This window comes from Pituophis catenifer, unplaced genomic scaffold (genome assembly GCF_029215685.1).
Source record: "Pituophis catenifer annectens isolate HBS135680 unplaced genomic scaffold, rPitCat1.0.hap2 SCAF_14, whole genome shotgun sequence".
In the NCBI taxonomy this organism is placed as follows: Eukaryota; Metazoa; Chordata; class Lepidosauria; order Squamata; family Colubridae; genus Pituophis; species Pituophis catenifer.
The window spans coordinates 2286665-2314446 of record NW_027256894.1 but is presented as its reverse complement, the minus strand read 5'-3'; the positions used below and the strand labels follow the sequence as shown (position 1 = coordinate 2314446).

General features: G+C 44.1%; 1 protein-coding gene across 2 annotated transcripts in view; it reads left to right on the top strand.

Annotated features, from left to right (window-relative positions):
• Window positions 1-27782, top strand: part of CORO2B (coronin 2B) — a 92747-nt gene that overhangs the window by 14340 nt on the left and 50625 nt on the right. For both annotated transcript variants that reach the window (XM_070953386.1, XM_070953387.1), the window contains exon 2: window positions 27419-27619. In XM_070953386.1, the coding sequence (XP_070809487.1) occupies window positions 27419-27619 (201 nt within the window). The remainder of the gene's footprint in view (window positions 1-27418; window positions 27620-27782) is intronic.

Sequence of the window (27782 nt, the reverse complement as noted above, 5' to 3'; positions counted from 1 at the left end):
ATTACTATGTCCTCTGCTGTCAGGTTTCGACGTCGTTTCAAATAAATTGCATTTCCAAACAAATAGTCTTTGATGAAATCTTTCATTTATTAAGCATGACAATCTGTCCCCGATTATGTCGTAGCCAACACTGACTTCCTGACCCCAAACCTTCCCTTTCCATTCCCCAATTCTCTGCGTCTCATTGGCCATCTTCCAAATCACTCTCCCCATATCTACTACTTCAGCTCCCAGGAATGTCCCCCCTCCCAACCCATCTCCTAGGGCAGTGGTCCCCAACCCCCGGTCCGCGGACCGGTGCCGGGCCGTGGAGTACCTGGCACCGGGCCGCGCAGCGGCCGGGGGACAGGAACGCTGCAGCGCAAAGGCTCCTGGGCCGTGCGCAATGGGCCTGCGCAAAGGCTCCTGGGCCGTGCGCAATGGGCCTGCGCAAAGGCTCCTGGGCCGTGCGCAATGGGCCTGCGCAAAGGCTCCTGGGCCGTGCGCAATGGGCCTGCGCAAAGGCTCCTGGGCCGTGCGCAATGGGCCTGCGCAAAGGCTCCTGGGCCGTGGCCCCACCCCTGCGCGCGCTCAGCGGGCCGCAGCGATAAAAAGGTTGGGGACCACTGTCCTAGGGGATATTATCTTCAGGGAAAATAAGTAGGTGAAAAGTCAAGCGTTCTCTTGCCAGCTGCCCCCTCTTCTCCTCCTTATGTCAGGACTGGAACGAATGTAGTTTGAAGTGCTGCATTATCACAAAGCTGGGATTGCACGATGAGCAGAAGACACGAGAGCCTCGATGACTGAATTAAGACATAGATTGAAAAATAGGAGGCTAAAATAAATACCACACACAGAACAGTCCAAAGCGCCCACTCTGCTAGAGAGGGAGGTTCCTGAAGGTGGGTTGAAGTCTGAAAACTCGGAAGACAAAACCTCTGTGATCCTGGTGACTAATTCAGATTGCATCCTGCAACATTATCCTGGGACACGTATGTTCACGTCCATTTGCCAAAATACACCTTTGCGGTAGCATTTTCTTCGTGGTAACTGCTCCATAAAATCCAGTACAATCTACATTGAGATATTTTGAGCTGCAAAAGGGGCACCTGCAGGACAGGAAGGTTAAAAAGTTAATATAGTGGTCCCAATGTCACTTTGGCTTTTTTGACTCCTCCACCCACTGTAACCATTTGCCCCTTTTTACTTCGGAAGGCCTCTGGAGCCAGTGCAGGACACAAACAAGTAATCTATATTTCCTTTTCAATTTTTAAGCTTCAGCCAGTTTCTTTTGTATATCCAGAACTGTAAAGTGCCCTTTTCCAAATCATTCTCTTGGCTTCTCATTTGTAGTTCCACTTTTGGTACTTTCTCTGTCTTATCGGGGAATTTGTTCTACATCTATCATTCCTTCAGTAACATCTTTTAGGCATAACCTATTCATAGAAGCAGACATCATTGCAGTGGCAATATTATAGTTACTAATCTTTGGCTCTATTCTTCAAGGAACTCCTTCAATATTTCCAGTATTAACCTACCATCAAGAACAGGCTTGAATTTTTTTTCTTCTGCTTAGAATCCCAAAAGGTGCTTTTTCAGGAGGCAACTGGACTTTCATGTTTTTTCTTTGAAGACATTTTGCTTCTCATCCAAGAAGCTGCTTCAGCTCTGACAGGATAGTGGGGAATGGAAGGATTTATACTCCTTGCAGACAGCTGGTTATTTTCATCCTTTTAGAGGGTTGTTGAAGCACTTGGGGGTTTAATGAAGCACTTGGAGGTCTGCTTAGACTATTTAGTTCCCGTTAGTGTCCAGTTTTAAAAATCATAATTTAGCTTTTTTTGACTTGGAATACCCAGGGTAAGTCTGTTTCCCATAAGAAGATGTTCATTTTTTTAATGGTTAATTCCAAAATCTTACAGTCACATTTAATATTCCACATTTATCTGGACCCTTAATCCGTTTAGAACTTTCTTAGATCAAAATCTTATTTAATGTTTTGCTGTTTATTTTAAATTTGTTAAGTTGTTAATCCTCTAATTATTTTTTCTTTTGTTCAGAATTGAAGATAAATTTATCCAATGAAGATTTTTTATATTTGCCATTCTAAAGATCACTAATAGCTTTAAGATAGTTAATAGGCAATTTTGAAAGTGATTAGAAAGTGATGCTTGCTAACTTTTCATCCTACAGTGAGCAGGTGTAGGGATCTAGGGCTTCAGTTTCTCAAAATTGGGTCATGAAAGTACCATAAAAAGGAGCGTTATGTGTCCAACTGGGAAGCCCCAGAAATTAGGATCCCAGATAGATCTCACTGGGAATGTTAACCACAACTGTATAGAAAGAAAATTGCAAACAGGATTTCACCTGATTTGATTATATTGAGTGACTTAGAAAATGTAAGAAGCAATACATGTTTTATGAAAGTGGCCTTAAATAGCCTAAATCTATCAAAATTTAACTGTACTAGATGTAATTAAGCTGCTTCTAATAAAACTTTTCTGGAGCAGCTTTGTGAGCTGAGTGTTGCTTCAAGAGAACTCTTTATTTATTTATTTGTTTGTTTGTTTGTTTGTCAACAAGTACAAGGAAACAAGTATCAGTATAGATACAGACATGGACACATGAAAAAATGGTACAAATAAATGGATATAAATAGGCAAAACATAGCCATAAACACATAAAATGATTACATATAAATGGGGACAGTAGGACAGGGATTTCTAAATTTCTCTTGATTTCTAAAGAGGGCCATTGAATGGGTGGCCATTCTTTTTTTGCTGGTGACAAGCAGGAGATGTTCTGTGTTTGTGACCTGAGCCTAGTAAAGAACAAAAGTTGATTTTCAGGTCACAATTTATGCTTTGTTTGGTTTTGACTTAGCCTGATGTGTGAATGCAATTTCAGAACCTTGGGAAAGGATCTTAGGGATCACTCTGTCCAATGAAGGAATCTACTGCTACATCATCCTTGACAAATGGCCACTTTGTTTAAATATCTCCCATAAAGAAATGAGCCCCCCACCTCCCAAAGCAGCCTGTTCCATTGTGGAACAGCTCATACTGTTCCTTGTAATTGAAACCCATTGTATCTTGTCTTGTCTTCTACAACAATAGGGAATAATTCTACTCCGTTTTCTACATGACAGCACGAGGTATTTGAAGACTGTGATTGTCTCCACCTACGGCTTCTCTTCTCCAGGATAAACGTACTCTGTGCTTCTGGTTGTTCCTGAGTTCATCTCTGGACATGCGCCAGTTTGGCACTGTCCCATACTTCATAAGCCCTGCAATGTTTTCGTGGTTGTGTCCTGCTGTTTCATTTTTTTACATTTATTTATTTATTGGTTCGATTTATATGCCTCCCTTCTCCGGAGGCTCAGGGCGGCTTACAATGCGTTAAGCAATAGCCTTCATACTTTTGTATATACCTGCTTAGTAGGGCTTTGCCCCCCCCCTGCAGCGGTGTTCTTTTTTATACAAAGTCAGCTTATTGCCCCCACAATCCGGGTCCTCATTTTACCTACCTCGAAAGGATGGAAGGCAAGTCAACCTTGAGCCTGGGGAGATTTGAACTTGCAGTAATTGCAGGCAGCTGGTGTTACTTAACAGCACTTTAGTCTGCTGCGCTACCAGACACAGCCTCTACTGCGTCAGCCTCTACTGTGTCAGTAGACAGAGGTTTTTGAAAAAGGTCTTTTTCAAAGAGAGTTTTGGGATTCTTTCCTTTAATGGAAAATGGGTGGGCCAGGCAGGTATCTGGCTTTTCTTGATAGACCATCTGGCCAGTGGATTCTGCTTTGGTCCCTCTCGGTAGGGAATCTCCAATTGCCACCATCCATCACTTCCTCTCTTCAGAGCAGAGGCAGGCAGGACCCCTTCCCTTTGGAGAGTCTGTGGGGTCTTCTGGGTGTTGCTGTTCATTGAGAGGTCCTGGCCATGACTCTGAAGCTCTGCATCTCAAAGGGGCTTCTTCAAAAGGCAACTGGACTGTTTTTTCCTTGAGGAGGAAGAAGAAGTTTCATTTCTTACTCAAGAAGGCTCATCAGTTATAAAGCTTCTTGGGTGAGAAGTGAAATGTGTTCTCCTTCCTCAAGGGAAAAAAACAGTCCAGTTGCCTTCTGAAGAAAAAAGCATCTTTGAGACAACTGTGACCTGGATGACCGAGAACCTCCATAGACTTCCAAGTATGAGAGTTCTTCTTGGTGGGCTTGGGCTTCTGGGTTACGTCCCCTTTGCTGAGCCTTTTTTCTCCCTTTTGGGACAGCTGTTGCCTCTCCATGTGGATTCTCTGTGTCCCGTTCAGGAATCTCATGTCTTCCCCGATGAATGAGTAGGTAGGATAGTGTAGCCTCTGGCTGCTTTAGATTCTCTTCAAGTTGGAGATTAACAAACAGCAGCACAAAAAAGAATGCCTCTCACTTGACCTTCCCTGCCAAAGTCTTGTTTGCTTTAGAATTATTCTTTCATATAAAGCCATTATTTATGGAAGGATTGTAAGAATTGTACCACAAGGGCCACATGCCCCTAGTCAACCTCCTTTGTTGTCCTGGCAGCCAAGTGAACAGGGTCACATTTTGAGTGTATGACCTCAAAGCCTCCCACCACCCACACTTGGATCCTAACCATGGACCCAAACTTGGAAAGTTGCCTTGAGATGCTCCACAAAGCTTAGGGTGGAGCTGGAACAGGTTGAAGGTATACGCTCTGGGCCTCCACTTTACCTGTGAACGGAGTTCTCTTCAGCAAACCAGAGCCCAACACACTGAAGGAACCCCATCATTTTGGGGCAAGTGCCAGGTCGTATTTGATTCTCTTTTCATCTGAAAACAAGATATGTACGGTTCAGTGGAGGAGGCTTGGTGCTAACACGAGGAGTTCCCTCTGGCTTGCCAAGTTTGCTCTTGTGTGAGGGCTCAGAGCACCCTAAGCTGGCTTCCTGAATTAAGATCTAGCTAAAAACAGAAAGTTCAGTCAGTACAGATTTGGAGTTTCTGTAGAGCAGCTTTGCCATCCTGCTTGGACGTCTTAAGACTAGTTTCATTGACTGCAGGAAAGTGTGTGTGTGTGTGTGTCTTCTAGTGGAAGAGCTCCCTGAAGCCTAGGGTTGAAGTATGGAGTTCTTGATACTCGCTGAGCTTGTTGTTTGCAGACATCTCATTACCAAACTAGGTAACATCATCCACCCAAGTTAGTATGGGATTGGCTGCCTGCTTATATATAGTTTGCCCTACCAGTTTTGGTGGGAGAGATATTGGAGTGGAGATAGGGCTACAAATCACTGACATTTCGGTGTCAGCTTCATTAGCAAAATAGCTTCTAAAGGTTTCCTTTCTAAGCTTTCATTTCACGGCTTAGTTTTTATTCTGTGGTTTTTGACATGTTCATCCAGAGTTGAAAAACTCTGTCAAATCAGGCTTTATTATGACTTTGGCTTTTGCAGTTCTGAAGAGAGTGTTTGTCTTAAAGTGCCTCAGACTGAAGAAGGGAATTTCCTTCTGGAAATCTGGGTGCCTGGGTCTTGCCTTCCTCCCCTAATGTCAGTGCGCCTCAGTCATATTTGCCTGCCAATTTTAGGCATCGTCCCATAAAGGCGAGTCCAGGTTGAGAGCAAGAGAGAAGAGCTCTTTTATCACAGAAATACGACCTATGGAGGCGACGCAGTGCTATTCCGACTGATCCTGCATATGTGCACCCAGTCTGGGCCCCCTGAATTTTAGCCCTTCTCTTCATCTGGGTTGTTGGTCTTGAGTTTCTGAACCTGGTACAGTTTTTCACTCCTTGCCCCTTGTTCAGCCTGACTGACTCATTGTAAGTTGCCATATAATAGGCCCAGTGTCTTCTAGAGGCATCTCTCCCCTTGGAAGGGACATCAGATATTCCCCTTCAGCCTGATGAGCCTTTGGGCAAACAGGATACGGCTGGACAAAGCATTCTGGGCTTTCCTGCACCCCAGAAAAAGTATTTTTTCTTCTGCTGAGATTTTCTTTTGAGCTGCTTTGTGCAGAAACAAGAACCAAAAAAGAATTCCAGCACTACTTGGGGGCAAGTCTTTTTTAAAAAACATATGCTAATTGTCACGTAGTATGAATAGAAAATAAGATTTCGCTCACTGGACATTGTTTCCTCTTTGTCAAGCATGTTCCATGTGGAAAATTCTGTGAATTTTATTGTTATGTGTAATAAGGGCATCTAGACATGTTTCTTCCTCTATGAGCTGCACATCCATTCATGGTGCTGACCTCTGCCCATGGCAGGAGACCCGATACCAGGGGTCACCAACCTTTCGGACCTCAGGGACCACTAAATTCATAATTTTAAATCCCGCGGACCACTAATATGATCTGCCTAATGATGGGCTGGGTGGGTGTGGCTAGGTAGTCATGTGACTGGATGGGCATGGCCACTTGATGTCACCTCACCAGCCTCTACTCGCCCCTCGACTCCCAGCCACTCCTCACCTGCCCACCCAGCTTCTTAGGGCCCCAACAGGAAGCAGTTGCTGGAGCTAAGCAGCCACCAGGAGAAAGAGTTGGCAAAACAGCTCAGTTCAAATTGGATCTGACTGAGAAGGAGGCTCAGCAGAAGCACCTCACTGAGGACTAGGAGCATAGGCTTTCCAAGCAGAGGGAAGACCTGTGGGGGTGCAAGGCCAGGTTCCAGCGCCTGGAGGCTCAATGGGCTAAGATGGTCAACCAATTCCAAGCCATGATTTTATTTATTTATTTTTATTTTATAATTAGACTTCTATACCGCCCTTCTCCCGAAGGACTCAGGGCGGTGTACAGCCATATTAAAACACATCAATTTACAAAATTTAAAACCAATTAAAATCACATATATAAAATTTGGCTCAAAAATTAAAACACACCTACACCCCTTATAAAATTCCTATTAGGCCAGTCCGGCTTGCTGGAACAGAAGGGTCTTCAGGGCGCGGCGAAAGGTACGCAGGTCGGGGCTAAGATGAAGCTCTAGGGGGAGCTCATTCCAGAGAGCTGGTGCTCCCACAGAGAAGGCTCTCCCCCTGGGTATTGCCAGTCGACATTGTTTGGCCGACGGCACCCTGAGGAGCCCCTCTCTGTGGGAGCGTATTGGCCGGTGGGAGGTTGTTGGTGGTAGAAGGCAGTCTCGTATATACCCCGGTCCTAAGCCATGGAGTGCTTTAAAGGTGGTCACCAACACCTTGAATCGCACTCGGAAGACCACCGGGAGCCAGTGCAGCTCACGCAGGAGGGTGTTACGTGGGAGTCCCCACGTAACTATGATGGGACTATGATGTAGTCCCACTGAAACGAGGCCCTCCTGTTCTTTGCCACCAGCGGCACTTCCCTCCAGCCTTCGTCCAAAGCCCTGCACCAGGAGGCTGAAGCAGACCCCAAGTTGAAATTTCTGCCCCCCTCCGACCTACACAAAAAGACCCCAAAGGGGGAGACTCTCTGCAGCAACACAAACGTTCATTGCATGTATCCAGCCCAGGGGCTGTAGTTTGAGCACCCCTAATTTAGTGCAATATAAAAAATGCAAATAATTTTTCTGCGGACCACCAAAATTTTCTCATGGACCACCAGTTGGTGACCGCTGCCCTATACCATTCTGGACACATGGCTGCCCAGTCTCTTCTTGAAAACCTCCAGTGACGAAGCCCCCACAGCTTCCAGGGGCTCTTCCATGGATTAGTTGTTCTCACTGTCAGGAAATTAGTTCTAGATTGGATCTCTTCTTAGTGATCTTCCCACCTGTTACTTCTTGTCCTGCCTTCAGTTGCTTTGGAGCATAAGTTAACCCCCCCCCCTTCCCTGTGACAGCCCCTCAGGTAGCTGAAGACAGCTATCATATCACCCTGACTTTATCCCTGCAGATTTGAGCTGCTTGCTGCCATTCTGTTTTAGTTCCATGTCCCTCTTTTCAGTTTTTATACTTGTTCTTTTTTTCCTCTCAATTTGTCAGAGGTTTCTTTGTGCAATCATGCTGACTTCATTCGGAGTCTCTTGCTTTGCTTTCTCTGTGATATTGTCTTAAATTGGGTTTTTATAATCTCATTTTCCAGAGTTTCCCAAGAAGGTTGAGTTATTTTTCCTTTAGGATTTCCATCCCTGGAATTCGTCAGCTCTCATAACTGATGTTTCTTCCTCCTTTTTTAAAACCACACTTATCTTTTCCTATTTGGCATACGGGTTTAAATTAAATAATGGGAGATGTGCCTTGTTGTGCTTCTTTGCCAACCTGGAGCTTCTCTATTTGCCATGTTTTATGTGTTCTGTGACGTCCTAACCTGTATATAAGTTTCTTAAGAGGACAATGAGATGTTTTGGGACTCTTGTTTCATTTTACGTGCCCCACCCCCCATGAATTGCTCCACTGCCTCATTGTGGTGGTGGAGGGGAGCGTTCCTGGGAGGGCTGAGCAAAGAACATTGGGGGTATATGCCAAGAGTACAGTATATATTCCCAGCAGGGTCACCCAAGGCATGAAGGTCATCCCAACTGCCCAGCCAAAGCAAGCAGGCACCTATATTGGGTTGAAATGATACAGGAAGATGCCAGTCTTTTAGTTTTAGATATTTTTGTCTGCTCTTGGATATATTAATTGTGACCCAGCTTAAGACCTCCAAGGCTCCTTCCAGCTCTCTTATTCTATGTTCTATGTTCCAAGTTCTTGATTTCTGTGAGGATGCAAAGGAATGTGTTTTAAAAGATTCAGGTTGGTTTGGGTATTCTTTGCTCTTGATAAATGCATTGGCACATTGTGTGTGCCAAGCAGTGCCTCCTTTTTTAAAGGCTCAACCCTGGGCAGCTTCTCTGAGATTACAGGAAGGAGCTGTGAAATGACATCAGCGTTTCCCTTTGATTTCAGAGAGTTCGTGTGTGCAGTTGTTTAGTTAGTAACATGGTTGTTAAGTGAATCTGGCTCCCCCCTTGACTTTGCCTAACCCATCAATGCCTAATGGGGGGGGGCTCTGTGCGTATGTGTACCATCCAAGCTTATGGGTTGTTCCCTCATTTTCTTAGTGCATTTGTCGCATTGTTCCCTTTTTCAAAGGAGTTTTCCAGCTGTAAGGTTGAACATTAACCCCTTCCTGTCTTTCCTGCTGCCGCAGCAGTGGTCCTCTTTGCCAACTCCCTGGGAGTGAGCACAGCTTGCCAAACCATTTCTTTAAAAAAATAAAAGAAAGGGAGACAGGCGGCATGGGGGGGGAGGGAGTTTTCAAAGGAAAAGAGCCTTTTCTCCCTTCTGCCAGCCTGGTGCCCAGCTGCTGAATGAATCAACACAGGACTTGCTTGTGATTTGGTGGGGCCCAGCAGCTCCCCGCCAGCCGCAAGACAGGATGATAAAGTCGAGGAGGAAACTACAGCAGATAAACTTAGTTTGGGCTGTTCAATTAAACAATTTTATATTCCTATCAATAAAAATATGAAAGCAGGCAGAAACGTCATCTTATTAATTTGGGAACAAACATGGGAGAACAGCCCTACATGGCTCAGGCCAGGTTATCTTCGAGACCGCCTTCTACCGCATAGCTCCCAGCGACTGATAAGATCCTACAGAGTTGGTCTCCTCCGGGTCCCGTCAGCTAAACAATGCCGGCTGGCGGGCCTGCGGGGGAGGGCCTTCTCTGTGGCTGCCCCAGCTCTCTGGAACCAGTTACCTCCTGAGGTCCGGACCACCCCCACCCTATTGGCCTTCCGAAAAGCGGTGAAGACCTGGCTTTTCCGGCAGGCCTGGGGCCGTTGATCTCACTGTTGCGATCCGGCGAGATCCAGCCATGAATGGTGTGAATGGATTTTAATGTTTTTAATGTTTTTCATTTTTAAATGTTTTTTATTAGGATTTTAAATGTATTGTGAGCCGCCCTGAGTCTTCGGAGAGGGGCGGCATATAAATTGAATTAAATTGAAATTGAAATTGAAATTTAAACCCAGAGGTAATAGAGGGAAATCTGTCGCCTTGTTTTTCTGTGAAAGGAGGATTTTTTAGGACAGCAGCTTCAAGTGCAAAGAAGTTGTTTTGTGGGTCCCATCGCTGGCTTTGGATCCAGTTCTTTGACTTGTCTTTTTGACTTGTCCACATGACCCTGGGACACCGCAACTGTCATAAATAGGAGTCAGTTGCCAAGTGTCTGAATTTTGATCACGTGACCCATAAGTGTGAAAAAAGGTCATAAGTAACTTTTTTCAGTGCCATTGTAACTTCAAACAGTCACTAAACGAACTGTTGAAAGTCAAGGAGTACCTGTAGTCCAACATTTCTAAACATCGGTGGCCAATTTTTTGCTTTTCAAAGTTCTTATCATGATGGGGTTCAGGGAATATTTGTACCTAACTTCCCTTATTAAGTATTTTATATAAGAGCCTTGGTGGCGCAGTGGTTAGAATGCAGTACTGCAGGCTACTTCTGCTGACTGCCAGCTGCCAACTCTCATCGGCTCAAGGTTGAGTCAGCCTTCCATCTTTCTGAGGTCGGTAAAATGAGAACCCAGATTGTTGGGGGCAGTATGCTGACTCTGTAAAACCGCTTAGAGTAGGCTGTAAAGCGGTATATAAGTCTAAGTGCTATTGCTATTTTAAATAAGGGAACAGTTTACATTCTGAATTAAATTGACTTGCCTTGCAAAATTAAATAATATTTCTTCAAATTGAGATGCTCTTGCATCTCATTAAAATACATGTATTGGTGTTAATTCTGGCCAACTGCAGCAAAGGTCAAAGGCATCTGTAAATCTGGGGTCATGAGGTATCGCCAACAACTCTTAAGACGGGATGGGAGAATAACGCAAATATTCTCTCGTGGGGGGGCAGATGGAGAGACAGAAAAGAGAAGGGAGGCTTTTTACTCTTCTACTGCACTTAGCAATAGACAAAAGAATTTGTGTGAGACTTAATAGGGATTTCACGGAACATTGATACCAAAATACCTTGTTCAGCCCTTAGAAAATGAATTTATTCATCTATTTTATATTCTGCCAGACAAATTTTGTGCAACCACCTAGAACCAAAATAGAAACAAACCATGAAATAATATTATTGCAAATAATTTCAAAATCACTGGAAGATTTGAAGATTGACTCTTGTCTACTTTTCTAGGAATGGATTTCTCTGACAATAACTCTTTTCCATAAAGGAACTCCAATTCATTGCAGTTCCAATATGTTTGGAGGTTGAAAAGGTTTAGTAAAAGGTCAGGCTCCAATTATCCCGCTCCTTGGCCCTGGTTCAAGTGCTTTGAGTGTCAAGGCAACAGCGGTGGATGCCTAGTCAAAATTAGTTGGGAGCAGGAACCAATAAAGGAACCAAATAAAAGAAACAGATTGTAGCTCTTAATCCAGACTGAAATAATTCAGATTAAAAGCAGCTAAAAGCCAAGAGTTATAGAGCTCTGTGACCTCAATATTTCTTTCAAAGTCAAAGTGTATGTAGAGAGCTGTCTCGGGGGGTCTCAGGCAGCTGGCAGTGAAAGTTGCCCATGGCAGCTGGGACCACCTGATTTCAAGATCTTTCACAGTATTTGGCACTGGTAGCTCCAAGTGAAGGATATGTTGTGAGGCACATCTGAGAAATTAAATTAAAGGGCCCTTGGTTAGCATAGGAGGGAGGTGGGAAACTGTGGCCCTTTTGCGATCTGTGAACTTCATGGCTGGCGCAGGAATTCTGGGAGTTGAAGTTCACAGATCGTAAAAGGGCCACACCTGTCATGGGTGGGAGAGGGAGAGAAATGTGGGGAAGAGTTTCCCAGATAAACAATTGTGACTGAGGGAGGACCAACTGGACTTCGACTATGGTGGAATTAGCATATTAGTCTGGCTGGGTGAGGGTTAGAGCCACTGCTTGCTTGGAAGGCCACAACTGCCCTTTCCACAACCTTGCCTCATAAACAGAGATTGCTGAATATTTCTGTTTCTTGCAATGCCTGCAATGGAAGTTGAGCATTTAGTTTTAGATGAGCCACAACCTACAAAAACTCCTTGAAATTTCCAGTAAAATAACATTCCCTTCAGATAGGGTAGTATTAGTGTAGTAATACTGTAATAGTAATACACTGTAAAACACTGTAAGAGTAATGCACATCAGATTTGGTCAACCATCTGAGGAAGAACAGAGTAAATCAAAACAGTTTTTTATGTACCGGATGTGAAGAAGGCAGGTTTGAATCTGTTCTGATTTTAAGTTTCCAAGAGAGAGGGGGGGAGGGAGAAGGAGTGGGGGAGAGACAGAGACAGAGATTGAGAGATATTTCCTTATCTAGGGAGGGAAGAAAGTATTAGATTCAGTAATCAAGAGTTCTCACTCTGGTCACCTTTCTCTTTGCATTAAATGCTGTTGATTACTTGTTTCTAGACATTTATTTAAAGAGCTTCCTGCTGCTTCATCATCAACAGTCTTCAAAGAAAGGACTTCTTAACTTTCTGAGAGGGGTATGTTAGGACTTGAAGCTACACTTGTGGTCAATGGTCAGCTCAAATCCAGGAATTTTAACAACAACTACAAATGTCAATTGCATTCAATCTGTTAAGAAGATCCATTTGTTCACACCATCCATCTATAATTCAAAATTGTAGCGCAAGATGGTAAAAAAGCATTGCAATTTGCAGATTTATAATCTGCAGAATTATATACTTTGTAGGAAATAGTTAAATCTGTTTCTCCTCCTGGCTGCCCATCAACTGCCATCTTGACCAGAAACCCAGTTTAGGAGTTTAGTATTCTATGTAAGTTTGCTGAATATTGAGATACTCAACAAGACGTACAAACACATGTAAACAACAATACAGATTACTTTTACTAGATGGAGACTGATAACAATGAAATGTATCAGTTGGTTTTTTAGTTCTGTGCAGGAGGAACAAAAAAACTCAAATCAGAATCTGCTTGCCTGTGATAAGACTTACTTCAACAGAGTTAGGCCTGGGGACCTGAATGGTCTGTAGCTGTAGGATGTCATTTCAAGAAATGGAAAGCAAAGCTGATCCTTCCGCTGAAATCAAAATACCCCAAGAGGGACAGAGAAAATGCTGTAAGGAGGAACAAGGAACTGATCCCCACAGAGGCACCTTCTAGAAATGGCAGCAGGAAATAGGAGCGAAACACAGAGCAGGGACCCACAACTGTTTGTGAAACAGAGAGAACCGTTGGACTCACAATGGCAGAGTTTCCTAGGAAGAGTCAAGGCTCAGGAACAGTGGTGGCCTTCTCCTCTGTTTTTAAGGCACGAGGACTGTCAAACAATACTCGGTTCCTATGGCTCTATGGTTTTGCTTGGAAACAACACCCCCAGGGCCTCCTAGTCCGCCTCTCGCATCTGACCTGTTTCTGTGCTTGTGGAGAAATGCTTGGAAGCCACTGAAGGGCCGGTTTGTCCATTCATGGCTTCGGTGCCTGCTTCGTGCCAGCATGAATGGAGCCTTTCTGCCCAGAGGGCCGGTTGGTCTTTATGCCATTGTAGACATCTGCTGCACACAACCCTGGGGGCCTTTGTGGAGAACAGCCTTGCTCCGTGACCATTTGGGGCTGGTTGGTGGCTCCTATCTGGGGGCAAGTGCTGACTCTACAGATGGGAACCACACCCCACCCCCATCCCTGCAGAGTTACTGAGCGCATCAGGCTGGGCACTCATAACTTCCCTGGGCATGCTGAGTCACAAAATGCCCGGCTCCTGGAAGGCAAACCGATGAGAGAGAGTTTCCTGACACGTCATCCTCTTCCCTGGTGGATGCCTTTGAGCGGAGGTCTGGGATGCAGCCCCCTGCCCTTTTGGTTTCCTAAGAATGTGCGGGGGTGGGGAGAAGAATTGGAGGGGGCAACGTCTACGTGGAGCTGATAAACAAAGGATGTTGCTTTTCAGGAGATCATCTTCCCTTTATTATGCTAAAATAACTTCAACTCAGTGGTCCCCAACCTTTCTGGCTTGGTGGCCTGGTGGGGTGGGGAGGGGAGGGTTCTGTGTGAGTGGTAGGCGCACAGCTCATTTGCACAAGTGGCAGGTGTGAGCACCCACCGCTCACACAAATGGAGCTTCGTGTGTGAACACACCCGCCCACCACTAGTGGAGCTGCACACGTGTGAGGAGAGACTGATGCAGGATAGATTTGACAAACTCTGGAGGGTGCGCATGCATTCTGGAAAACCCTCAGCTCCACGCTTTTTCCTGCAGCTCTCCTCTCAAATGGCTGCCTGCGATCTGAATTCAATAGATGCAGATCAGCTGTCCGGTTGCATCATGGCTGTGGTGCCCCTCCTCAGCAGCAATGAGATAATCCTTCCGGAATGATCCTGCTCGCCACGTCAAACCCAGTTTGAACGTGCTCTCCCCCCCTCTCCCTCCCCCCGCCCCGAAAGTCTTTTTCCCTGACTGATCAGCTTATGGTATAAAGTCTGGAGCAAAACAGCCCAGAAGCAGCTTTGTTTTCATAATGGCTATGAATGCAACTCTCCCAGGCTCCACTCAGGGAGGCCAGAAGGTGAATGACCGGCTGCTGGCTTTTCTTCCACCAGGACAAAAAAATAAATAAATCCTGCTTTGGGGGATTGTGCTTTGAGCTCATCAGACCTTTGACATTTGTCGATCTCTCTGGAGTGGTTGCCTCTCACCCCCAGCCTCCATTTTATATGGAAAATGAACAACTCTTTTATTTCCTTCTAGCTTATTCTTTTCTTCCTCTCTCCTAGGTCTGCAGAGATTCTCCATCATCCAGGTCATGGCTGTCCCAAAGGTGCTTTTTTCAAGAGGCAACTGGACTTTCTGGTTTTTCTTTGAGCTGAAGAAGCTTCCTGGATGAGAAGCGAAACGTCGTCAAAGAAAAAACAGAAAGTCCAGTCGCCTCTTGAAGAAAAGCACCTTTGGGATTCCTCTGCCCTGTCTTTCCAGCAACCCTCCCACCTTAGCTGTTGGATGGGCAGTGGAACTAAAATTGCAATTATTTATCGCAATTTTGCTGCTCTGATTTGCTGTTCTTCATTTATCTTGGGACCACAGTTCCCAACATTTCTAACCATAAATAGGGAATTACAGTGGATAGAATCTTAACATCTCTAAAGGGCTTAAAAAAACCCTCTTCTACAAGTTAGTCCTGAACTCACAACCGTAATGGAGCCTATCCATTATAGTTGAAAGTTGTGACATTTGTAAGGAAGATCATGATTGAGCCAATTTTATAATCTTTTTTGCGTGGTAAACGTTGGGGTTTTTTGGCAAAATTGTTGTAAATCGTGGTCATGTGGCTGCAAGATGCTGCAAATGGCCATCAATGAGGGCTGGTTGGCCAGTGCCCTAAATACAGTTGTATGACTTTGGAGCAGGGGTGGCCTTCGGGACTTCAGGACCAGGTTTTATGTACATTTGGGGGGTCCATTGTAATTTTGGTCGCTAAGCAAACGGTCATAAGTCGAGGACTACCTGTACAGCATGGCTTCATGGGCTTTGAGTTGTGAGTCAGATCTTGCACACAGATAATATTCTATTGTTCACTGTTCACTTGGGTGCACTTCAGGCAGCTGGAGCAAAATTGTAAATCCTGCGTTTTTTTGAAGTAGCTTTAGACGGAAAAAGGTACTGGACCCATCACTATTAGGCACTGCTTTTCTCTATCTGCTAGAAATAGAATTAAGGTGGTATTTTGTCTACTAACTAATATAGCAAAATCCCCCCCCCCCGTATCTGTTTGTGAAATTCAAAGATATACTCAGAAGGTGAAAATATGCTGCTTTTGTAGTAAATGTTTTGTATTTGCTAATGTTTGGTAGCAAATATTTTGTATTTGCTACAAAATGTGTATAGCAAATCCCATTCCTACCACTTCATTCAGAAGCAAATTTTCTGTATTTTCACCAATTTGGCATAGGCTTCCTTCTTAATCAAAGCCAAATGAAGATTACAAAAAGCCTCCACAGATGACCTCAACCCAGGAGCCGTTTGCGGAGGAGAAGGTTCTTCAAAGTACTTCACAAGCACTTGGGAAGGTACCTGGCAACACATAGAAGCCTGACGTAGGTTTTCACCAAGGAAACTGGCTGCTCCCACATAGTTCAGGCCCTGCTCACAGCCCTGTGCCTGCATTTCCAAAGTAGGTTTCCAAATATCATTCTGCAGCCTTCAGAAAATGTATTGCAGAAATCCCCAACTTTCTGAGACATGTGTCACTGCACAGAGACCTGCTTATACTTTGTGCTTGGAAGGAAGTGTTCTTTACACAGGATGTAGAATCCAACTATTGATTGTTATTTTCCTTGTATGGTAAACACGAAAAGATGTTGAGTCTCTGGAAAGAGTGCAGAGAAGAGCAACAAAACAGAGCAACGGTTGCAGGAATTGGGTATGTCTACTTTAATGAAAAGAAGACCTGGGTGGGGGAGACATGATAGGAGTGTTCCAATATTTGAGGGGCTCCTGTAAGGACAAGGGGGAATCAAACTATTTTCCAAAGCACCAATTGGTTCAAAACTAACCAAGGACAGAAGCAACCTACAACTAAGGTAGACATTTTCTAACGGTGAGAGCAGTCAACCAATGGGATAGCTTGCCTTCAGAGGTTGTGGGTGCTCCATCAATGGAGGCTTTCCAAAAGAGGCTGGACAGCCACTTATCTGGAATGGTATAGGGGCTCCTGCTCAAGCAAGAGGTTGGACTAGATGACCTCCAAGGTCCCTTCTAATACTATTATTCTATGACAATTTATTACAATGATTGGTTGGTAAGTTGTTACATTATTAGTATTACTGGAATGATAGCATTCCAGTTAGCAATTTTGTAAGATCAACTGGTGACATTACTTGGATTTAATTTATTTCAAAATGTTTGGGGCAGATTTTTAAATGTATTAAAATATAAATGTTTTATGTAATTTTTAAAATCATTTTTAATCATAATAACTTTGATGCTCTGTACACGTCACAATTCTGTTACCCCAGAGTTTGCTGTCCCAGTGACATGTGGGCTCAAAGGGATCACAAAACAGCCTTCTCAGCTATCTGTCTGTCTGTCCCCACCTTCCTCCTCAACCAGGCTGGTCATTCACTGAGAATTATGGCAATCATGGTACCAGATTAGAATAAATTTGGACTATAGGGAAACTTCAGATTTGAAACGTGTAGAGGTGGTCTAAAATTGTACGGAGGCAAATGGAAGGCTGTTCGATTAAGAAATCGAAGCCAAAGGAACAAATAAAGAAAAACGGTGGTATTTGGCCTAGCAAGAGGACTTGTGGAGAAAAATATTTTAGGGCTCTTCCATGCAACCTGCTTGAAGATATCATGCTTACCGTTTCTCATTTAGATATACTGACCATGTAGGTCTCTGAGGCTAACCTGTCCAAGCTATTCAGTCAGAAAAATAGAATTTGTGCAGAAAGAAAAGGGAAGGAAGGAAGGAAGGAAGGAAGGAAGGAAGGAAGGAAGGAAGGAAGGAAGGAAGGCTCCACATGGGCATTCTAGCATGCTCTGAGAAGGAGTCTTCATAACTGGAGATCAGCTGGATTCCAGCTGTTCTGGCGGATCGCCGATAGGTCCACCTTCTCCCTTCCAATTGCTGGGTGCCTGGGCTTTCAAGCATTTTTCCCCCAGAAGAAAATCCTGGCAAAAGGCTTCTTTACTGTTGCCAAGAAAACTGCCAGCAGGAATCCAGGTTAACTCATGTCTGAGCCCAAGGACTTTGCAGTTTCTTGGGTTCTATATTACTATTCTGATTTTTGTCAGCTCAGGAGCACTTAAAATAATGAACTCTTCCATGCAATCGATTGCTCATTCAACAGTCTATCCAGTGAATAGTTGCAAAGAAGAGAGTTTGTTCAATTGAAGATCTGGGCTTTGGTTATTGAGCTTTAATTGCATCTGTTTTACATTGCAAGTAGCTTCCTGGTTTCTTTCCATTTTATCATTTTGAGAATGCACTACAACATTATAGATGCAGAAATTTGGAACCAGGCTCAGGCTGGATTCAAACATAGTCCTCATGTTGCTTGTAATGGTTTGTTTGGGTTTGGATTTGTCTGTTGGGTAACTTAGCATTGTGGTTTGTCATCCATGGTTTATGTCTTAATGTGACATGTCAATCCTAGCAGTTGTGGCTTAGGCAACAAACCCTGAATAAAGACTCATTGTGTGATTCAGTAGGCTAAATGTGTACAATCTGCTTAACACAGTTACTGAATTTGCCCTTTGAATTTGCAAGCATCTCCCCCACTTTATTGGGTGGTCAGTATTTCAAACATCAGTCACAACAAATTGATGTTCCATGAAAAATGATTAGCAATTTAATTCCATGACGGGCTTCCTAAATTCAACAAAACCTAAGGATTGCCTGGATGTTCTCCTGCCTTGGAAATTGTATAGCTGATTATTTCCTGGATTGGGGAGGAAGGTTCAGCTGGAAAGCCATTTATCTGCACAATGAATAATTAAATAATGTAGACACTTAAGAACTTTTCTGGAGGTTGTAGATCCCTTTGTATTTTTACTCCTATGCCTAAACTGATTCCAGTAAGACTGCATTGTTTCTGCCACTTCCAAATTTCATGATTTGGGAAGCCCCAGGCAATTCCTGCATCCTACTACGTCATTTACAGATGATAACATAGAACAACAAAGAATAAGGCCATTCCACTGATTGTTCTCACTACCAGGAACTTTCTTCTGAGCTCTAGGTTGAATTGTCTTTAATGGCCTTCCACCCGTTCCTTCTTCTCCTGTCCTCGGGTGCTTTGGAGAAGGGGTTGGCTGCTTCTTCTCAAGTACTGAAAGAGTGCTATCATGTCACCCCAGTCCTCGTCATTAGACTAGACTGTCAGACCTACTTAGTTCCCACAACCATTCATCGTACAGTGTAGCCTCCAGAGCCCTTATCATCTTTTGAAGGAGATGTGTGGTTTAGAAATATGAAATATAAACAAAGAAACAAAGATTGCTGGGATTGCTTTCTTAAGCCTTAGTCAATATGCTGAAACTACAAGTAGGCAGGGAGGCATTGCAGGACCTGGCTGAGAAAAAGGACAGTAGATGTTTAAACTCAAGACTAATTCTAGGTTTCCAGCTGAAGTTGATGGAGGGCATCATATTTATATTAAGGTTTTTTTAAAGAAGGAAAACAATAAATATGGGTCCTGAAGGATGAACAGAAATTATTTATTGGCCTGTACACCTTCCTAAAAAGGACAGCTGGCTGTGAAGATCATTCGATCTGCATCACAATTGCTGCTCTTGTATTCCTATGATCTGGGCAAAGGGGTTGAGGCTTTATGGCCAGGTTAGGTTTTGGCCACCAGAGCTTTGAATGTGTTTGCTGAGATGGTGAAGTAAGGGTAGTTCATAATTCTCCCATCTTCCCCAGGAAATTCCTGACACGTATGAAGATTTTTGAGTAGACAAAACAGAGGACAGAATAACAGAACAGAATAACAGAGTTGGAAGGGACCTTGAAGGTGTTCTAGTCCAACTCCTCTGCTCAAGCAGGAGACCCTATACTATTTCAGACATATGGCTCTCCTCCAGTGATGGAGCACCCACAACTTCTGAAGGCAAGCCACTCCAGTGGTTAATTGCTCTCACTGGCAGGAAATTTCTTGTGCAATCATGCTGGTCTCTTCTTGCATTTCTTATTTTTCTTTTTCAGTGGAATTGTGCTGGACTGGGCTTTTAGAATCATATTTCTTGAGTTGTTCTGTTGGGCCCAGAAGGTAATTGGAAGTTGAATTACTGAACAGTTGGCTTGTTTAAAAGAAACTGTGCAAAAGCTATGTCTAATGTCTAATGAAAGGAAATTATTTCAGGAAGGAAAAAGAGGTCCCTTTTTTGTCAGAATTTAGGCTCTCACTTTGCCCAGGACTAGAAGTCTCAAGGGGATGGCAGAATATGCAGGACCTTGGAGAGCTCCTACTGATTGCAAGGCTTGGCTTGACATGGGCTTGCTTGATTCCTCCAGGGCCAGAGCACACATGTTAAGGACAGGCTGTGGGCCTTGCCCTGTGTCTCCACCCCAAGAACATGGAGACTCACGTGGCCCTTTTGGGAGAGGAAGTTAATCATGCAGTTGAGTTATTGTCTGTGGTATGGATAGCTTCCAAGGACTTCAGTGGAATTTTCCTCACCCAGGTTGGTGTCGGGCTGGCTGCTGCTGCTCAGAGTTGACATCATGCACAGCCATTCTTGGCAGGCAATTGCTCTTTGGGAGTCATCATGACCTGTAGACCAGACCTTGCGTAAAGCATGGGAGACTCCTTGCCCAAAGAATCGAGGCAAAAAATGGAGGGAATTGTGCCTGTTTCTATTAACATGTCTCATTCACAATGGGAAATATGGTAGTTTAGTGAAGTGGAATGGGTGACATTAAATAGAAATAATTCCTTTTTGGCATAAGAAGAGCCATTCAATGAGACAGGAGGCTTCTCTAGTCCCAGAGAAAAGAATGAAAAGGTTGGAAGGGATAAAAAGCAAGGATCCAGATTGAAACCTCCCCAAGAGATGGCTGTCCAGCTTTTCTCAAGCACAACCAGGATGGGCTCTGCTATGTAGCTGCTCTTATTGTTAAACATTGTTTCATAACATTCAACCTTTGTGCCGCTGAAGACCATTGTTTCCATATACTTACCTGGCAGGGGAGATACCTTGATCACCATTACTTCCTATTGTGCCTTTTGGGAAGATATGAAACAGTTCTGTACTTTCTTCTATATAGCCCAGTTCAGGTATTTGAAATGTGATAGCCCTCACCCCACAAATGAGTTTCCTGCATACTGAAATTTCCAGAACTTTCACTTTCTCCTTCTGAGTCTAAAATCCCAGCCCTGCTGCTTCCTTTCCCTTCTCTGTGCTGATTCCAGGTTCGCTGAATCTTCATGGCCTCTAAGCTCCCATCCAACTCTGTTACATCCTTCTTGCTTTCTGGGCAACGACACAGAATTTCACAGCCTCCATGAAGGGGGTTTCAACTCTCTAGTTTACCATGGGAATTTCTTGATGGTCTGGCATCCAAATCCTAATTAGCTCCAATAATATTACTTTTTTAAAAAATCAGCTTTGGGGAGGTGCTGAATAAGTAGAGTTACTTTAGCATATTCTACAAAGAGGGGGAGCTTGGGAGCACAGCTGCTCCAGGGTTCACTGGAATTCAGTCAGTGAATTTCAGATTCTTGCAGCAGAATGCCCTCAAGCAACCCCATGACTCAGCTGATCCAGACTCTTCTTTGGAAAACCTCCTTCTGATCCTCCTTCATTTATTTAGAATATGATTCGTGCCGAACAATTGCAACACGAACGATTCCCGACTGCAACTAGCAGCTGAACAAAAGAAGCTGACACAAATCAAACCATTTCATATGCAAGACAGCAGGAGCGGCTTTTGATATTGAAATGTTGCTGAATGAGGATGTGCCAGTGTATAAATGCATCATTCATGGTGCTGAATTTAGCCAATCACGTGAGAAACAGAACTACTTCAGGATGGTGCAGTTCACTTTCCCTGGAAATGATCTCCTTCTGTCAGCCTCATGAAGGGACAGGCGAGATCCCAAAGCTTCAAAGGATTCAAAAGGCCGACATTGAAAGAAATGGTTGCTTCGAATTTTAAAATGTAAAAATGATAAGGAATGGAATGGAATGGAATCTGGAAGAGACCTTGAAGGTCTTCTAGTCCAGCCCTCTGCTCAAGCAGGAGAACCTATACCATTTCAGACAAATGATTGTCCAATCTCTTCCAGCGCTGGAGCATTTACAACTTCTGGAGGCAAGTTGTTCCACTGATTAATTGGTCTAACTGTCAGGAAATTTCTCCTTAGTCCTACCTTGCTTCTCTCCTTGATTAGTTTTCAACCACTGTTTCTTGTCCTGCCCTCAGGAGCTTTGGAGAATAGCTTGAGTCCCTCTTTGTGGCAGCCCCTCAAATACTGGAACCCTGCTATCATGTCTCCCCTAGTCCTTCTTTTCATTAAACTAGACATACCCAGTTCCTGCAACTGTTCTTCATATGTTTTAGCCTCCAGTCCCCTAATCCTCTTCGTTGCTCTTCTCTGCACTCTTTCTAGAATCTCCATATCTTTTTTACATCATGGTGACCAAAACTGGATGCAGTACTCTAGGTGTGGTCTTACCAAGGCATTATAAAGTGGTATTAATATTTCACATGATCTTGATTCTATCCCTCAGTTTATGCAGCCTAGAACTGTGTTGGCTTTTTTGGCAGCTGCCGCACAATGCTTGATTGCATCTCTCTCAGTTGTGAAATCCAAATTTTTTTACTACCAGTTCTGTGGGCATGGCTTGGTGGGTGTGGCAGGGGAAGGATACTGCAAAATCTCCATTCCCACCCCATTCTGGGGCCGGCCAGAGGTGGCATTTGCCGGTTCTCCGAACTACTCAAAATTTCCTCTACCGGTTCTCCAGAACCTGTCAGAACCTGCTGGATTTCACCCCTGATCTCTCTGGCAGACCGTCACCCACATTTTGGAGCAAGGTCACTTCTGAATCATAGGAAGAGCACCAGTCTAGGAATTAAGAGAGATTCAGGAGTTCTGGGCGTAAATTTGTTGCAGGAGGAAGACTCAGGTTCAAGTCCACCCCCTAAAATGGAAAGGTTTCTGGGCAGCCTTAGGTTCCTCTCTTCCTTAGCCTTTGTGTGGGAATAAATCATGGAAGACATCTTGATTCTCAGGGGGGGAAGCAAAATGTAAATGTAAATAAGAGAATAGTGGTTAATTGCAGTACTGTGAATGAAGTATACTGTAATCTCTGTAGAAGTCATAGTGATCAGAGTTGATTTTAGAGCACAATAAAAAAGTGGAAATTCTTTGCTAAGATTCTGGGCTAGTTGATGGAAACATATTTGTTGATTCACAGAATCTACTCCTGAGACAAGCACCCAAATCTCTTGCACCTGGAGTGACTCTTTTCTTAGATAGCATCTGACTGTTTTCAAGCTGACAACTTTCCTCCTATTGTAATATATTGATATTTTGGCCTTCAGCAACAAATGAAATTTAACTTCCTTCCTTCCTTCCTTCCTTCCTTCCTTCCTTCCTTCCTTCCTTCGAGCCTCGCTTTAAATGATATAATCTCCTGAATTCAGGAGCAGGCTTTTGAGGTTTGCAGAAAGTGGCAGAGCGGAGGTGTTTTGGGCTTGGTGGACAGTCTTGGATGGAGCTGGTCCTCCTTTTTCCTCTTTTGTTTTAGTGTGTGGGAATTGTGACCCTTGGCTTAGTGTGCGAGAGCTCTCTCTGTCTTGAGATGCTCATGTGACCCCAAGGGCTGTTTTTGTGCTGCATGAATTTTCTTCCTCTTGGCCCCTGAAGGAGCCATTCATCCCATGGAAGAGACCCACCTCTCCCAGCGTCCTTCAAAGCACTTCCTGCTCCTGCTGGCTTTGGTCACCACAAAGAGCCTTCAAGAGAAACCAGGGCAACAGCCAGATAGCTTCTGCTTGTATTTCCAGAACAAAGGATTAGTATGGTTCACAGGAAGCCCAGAGGATCAAGGGTGCACCATGCCAATCCCCCCAAATTGCACATTCTCTTGGATTTGTTCTGCTGCTTAAGAGCAGAAGGATTTGGCTGAGGGATGTGTGTGTGAGAGAGAGAGAGGGGAGAGAGGGGGAGAGGGGGGGGAATAAAAGCATCCTTGCAAATCAGTTGTTTAGGCTGAGTGGTTATATTGGTTGATTTAGGTCATGTCCCTACTTAACCATATCACAAACATGCCCTGGAACTTTTTTTCCTGTTCTGTCCTTCATCTCATTCTTTCTTCCCCCTTTCCAAACTGTCCAAGGTGGAGTCTTAAGGTGTTAAGGTTTTACACCTCACTGGGTGGAGAGCATTAAAACTCTTCACTTAGTGTGGTGTAAAAGGGTTGTTTTTGCTCAGTAGTGAAAAAAAAGACTGTTAAACAAACATGAGTTTGGATTCTGAAATGAATAATTTTAATATTATTTGGGATTTGGGAAGACTGACTATCGGCAGAGGAACTGCAACCAGCGTTCGTAAAAAGTTGTGCTTGGTCCATAAGGGGAAAAAATGCCTAGATGTTTCTTTCTAAATGTCACTTTGAGGCCTTTTCGCAAAATTGATCTTTTTCTGTACCTTAAAGCAACTTTTGCTTGTTAACTGGACCCTTTTCCAAAAGAGGAAGTGTGAAAGAGCACTTAGAGGCTGGGACCTTGCCTTTACTCCATGCATGGATGTAGAAGCCACCAGGAAACCTTGAGGCTATAGGCTTGAGTGGGAAATTGAAAAAGCAGTAGCAATAGCCCTTAGACTTATATACCGCTTCACGGTGCTTTTACAGCCCTCTGTAAGCAGTTTACAGAGTCAGACTATTTCCCCCAACAGTCTGGGTCCTCATTTTACCCACCTCGGAAGGATGGAAGGCTGAGTCAACCTTGAGCCAGTGAGATTTGAACTGCCAAACTGCAGCTAGCAGTCAGCTGAAGTAGCCTGCAGTACTGCACTCTAACCACTGCGCCACCTCAGCTCAAATGTTAGAAGCATCCCAGAAAAAGAGAAAAACCACTATACATTGTGTAGCAATAGCAATAGACTTATATACCACTTCATAATGCTTTTACAGCCCTCTCTAAGTGGTTTACAGAGTTAGCATATTGCCCCCCACAATCTGGATCCTCATTTTATCGACCTCGGAAGGATGGAAGGCTGAGTCAACCTTGAGCTGATCAGGATTGAACTTCTGGCTGTGGGCAGAGTTAGCCTGCAATGCTGCCTTCTAACCACTGCACCACCAGGGCTCAGTGGTTGGAAATGGACCATTGTGGAAGCCATGTGGTGGTATCCATGCTGTCAGAGGACACAAAGCTCCACTCAAAGGAGACTTGGTGTTTTAAGGAGCTGGTGCTAAAATACTCTGGGCCACTCACTCTCTGTCAGCCTAACCCTCCTTATATGGTGGTTGTTGTGGGGGAAAGAGGAGGAGAAATGTGTGTTGGATATGTTCGGTACCTTGAGTTACTTATAGAGTAATAAGATGGGAAAAAATCTAATAAACAAATAAATAGCAGGTTGTTTGCATTCCTTGAAAAGGTTTCGTGGTAAAGCATGGAGACAGGGTCGTGTAATTTAGCCATTTGATTTATTTCTTGATCTTCTGTTGCGTTCTAGTCTTACTGGAGACAAAATAATAAACTCTCGCTTCCTGTCTAAGGCAAGCTTTACCATGACAGGGGCTCCAAAGGCCCAAGATTTTTAATCCTCGGGTTCCGAGATAGAGAATGGCTCGGCTCCCACCCTGAAAGCCTTCTTAACTTCAGTGAAGTTGTCCTTCTGGAAGGGCAGGTAGAGGCTGTGACAGTGAGGACCTTGCGCAGCTGATGTGCCAGTTGCAGCCCTGTTGGGAGCAGGAGGATCTCGTGACAGCAATTCCAGCTCCATCACTGCATGGCTGGCAAGCTGGGAGGTGGATCTGGAGTTGCCGGTAACAGTTAAGACATCAGCAAAATACAAAAATAAATAACAATATGAATATGAAGGTAAATACAATAATAAAAGTGCTACAATATATTACATCAAGAATAAAGAAAATGCCCGTCCGAATGAGGGGAAGCCATTTCAGAGCAAAACAGCACCACCACAGAAATGTGCTCCCTAATCCTCAGCTCCCAGAAAGCATGGAACCATCGGGAGTACTTCCCTAAAAGACTTTAAGCACTGTTTCTCAACCTTGGCAATTTTAAGATGCATGGACTTCAAGTCCCAGAAATCCCCACTCATCTTCTGGGAGTTGACGTCCATGCATCTTAGAGTTGCCAAGGTTGAGAAGCACTAACCTAAAGGATCAGGCTGGTTCTGATGGGAGAAGTTGGTCCTGCAGGTATCCACAGGTGCCAAGTTAGTCCCTTAAATTAGATCCAGTAACTGATAAAGGCAGTGGTGGGTTTCAAATTTTTTTACTACCGGTTCTGTGGGCGTGGCTTGGTGGGCGTGGCAGGGAGAAGGATACCTCAAAATCCCCATTCCCACCCCACTCCAGGGGAAGGTTACATTTCCTCCCAATCAGCTGGGACTTGGGAGGCAGAGAATAGGTGGGGGCGGGGCCAGTCAGAATTTTTACTACCGGTTCTCTGAACTACTCAAAATTTCTGCTACCGGTTCTCCAGAACTGGTCAGAACCTGCTGAAACCCACGTCTGGATGAAGGACCCACAAAATCAGTGTTCGGGCTCCTATCACTGGGAGTTGGCAAATACGTGGGCTGCTCATTCTGGCCCAGTTGCAGTTTCCCTATAGTCTTCAAGAGCAATCCTATGTAAAGTATATTGCAGTAGTTCAGCCAGGTGGTGCTGAGGGCATGAATGACTGAAGGTGGGTCCTTCTGCATCAGATAAGGAAGCAGTTGGTGCATATCTATGGATGTAAAGATCCTAATCCTCTCCTGATTAGATCCCTGTAACACTCTTTATAGCGTTCGCTTCAAGAAGCATTTAAACATTTCAGTTGATAGCAAGTGAGAGACTGCCTTGGCTCATGGAGTCCTCTGTGGATTGTGTTATGCCAGCCCTGTTTTATCTGCACTGCCTTCCAGTCTCTTTCCAAACACATCTCCAATTGCAGATCTTTCCAACATCAAAGAGTCTGGCATAAAGATATTAGGAGGCCTGTTTTCTCTCCCATGACCCTTTCCTTGTGCTCAGAGAGCTCCTACCTCTTCCAAAAATAGAGTGTTTATACATTTGGCCAGGGGTGCTTCCTACCCATCTCATGAAAGTTACTCCCTAAGATGTTTAGGCCCAGAATTCTCTTCTCTTAAGTTTTTGCAGGTGGATGAAAAATATGATTTCCATGAAGCTTTCAGTATGGGCTGAAATCTTTCTTAATGCCTTAGGCCAAATTATGATATTCTAGGTTTTAATGTTATTATATAGTATTATTGTGATATTGAGGTTCATGACTGGACCTTTTCAAGTAGGTCATTTTGACTTTTCTTTTATAAAGAGAAGTGGAACATAAATATCAAAATACACTCAGAACTCCGAGTCTTCCTTTATGAGGGCCAGAGCTGCTGTCTTGGAGACAAGTCTGGAATTGCTTTGTTAGCTTTGGTTTCCTGCAGATACCCAGGAGTATTTGAGGCCCTTAAACCCCTTGAAGTGGCATTTTCCTAAATACTTATCTAAGGTGAGCAGGGACTTTGGGTTGAGACACTTCTGGTGGGTTGGAAGGATGTTTTTTCTCTTTGGGATGCTGTTTTTTATTGTTTTAAATTGCCAAAACTTCAATGTCAGGAGGGCAGGAATGTTCCTAGGTGGCCTCTTGCTTAGCCCAACTGAAATGTCTCTGAACTCTGGATTTTCTGCCTGAGAGTTGTGGGAAACAGAATGTTTTGGCCCAAACTCACTGGTTCTTTTTATCTGCTTCGGTTGGAAGGTTTTCCTCCGGGGCTCTTCCATCCAAAGGAGAGTACAGTGGTGAGATTCTATTTGTACACAATAGCATTGCTCACACAACGTGTGTTTCCTTGGCAGATGTCATGGCGGCCACAATATCGCAGTTCCAAGTTTCGAAACGTCTACGGCAAAGTAGCCAATCGAGAGCACTGCTTTGATGGGATTCCAATTACCAGGAATGTCCATGACAACCATTTCTGTGCAGTTAATACCAGATTCCTTGCCATAGTAACGGAAAGTGCTGGTGGGGGCTCTTTCCTCGTCATTCCACTGGAACAAGTAAGTATTGCTAAAGTATTTTCATTATTGGAACAGAACCTAGTTCATCTCAGTTTTCAGTCTGGGGGAGAAATTACTTTTGTTTTACCTTCTGCAAATATTTTTTTGTGGAGGGGATGAAACATACGAAGTGGGGGTGGGCAGCACATAATAGCCAGCCGAA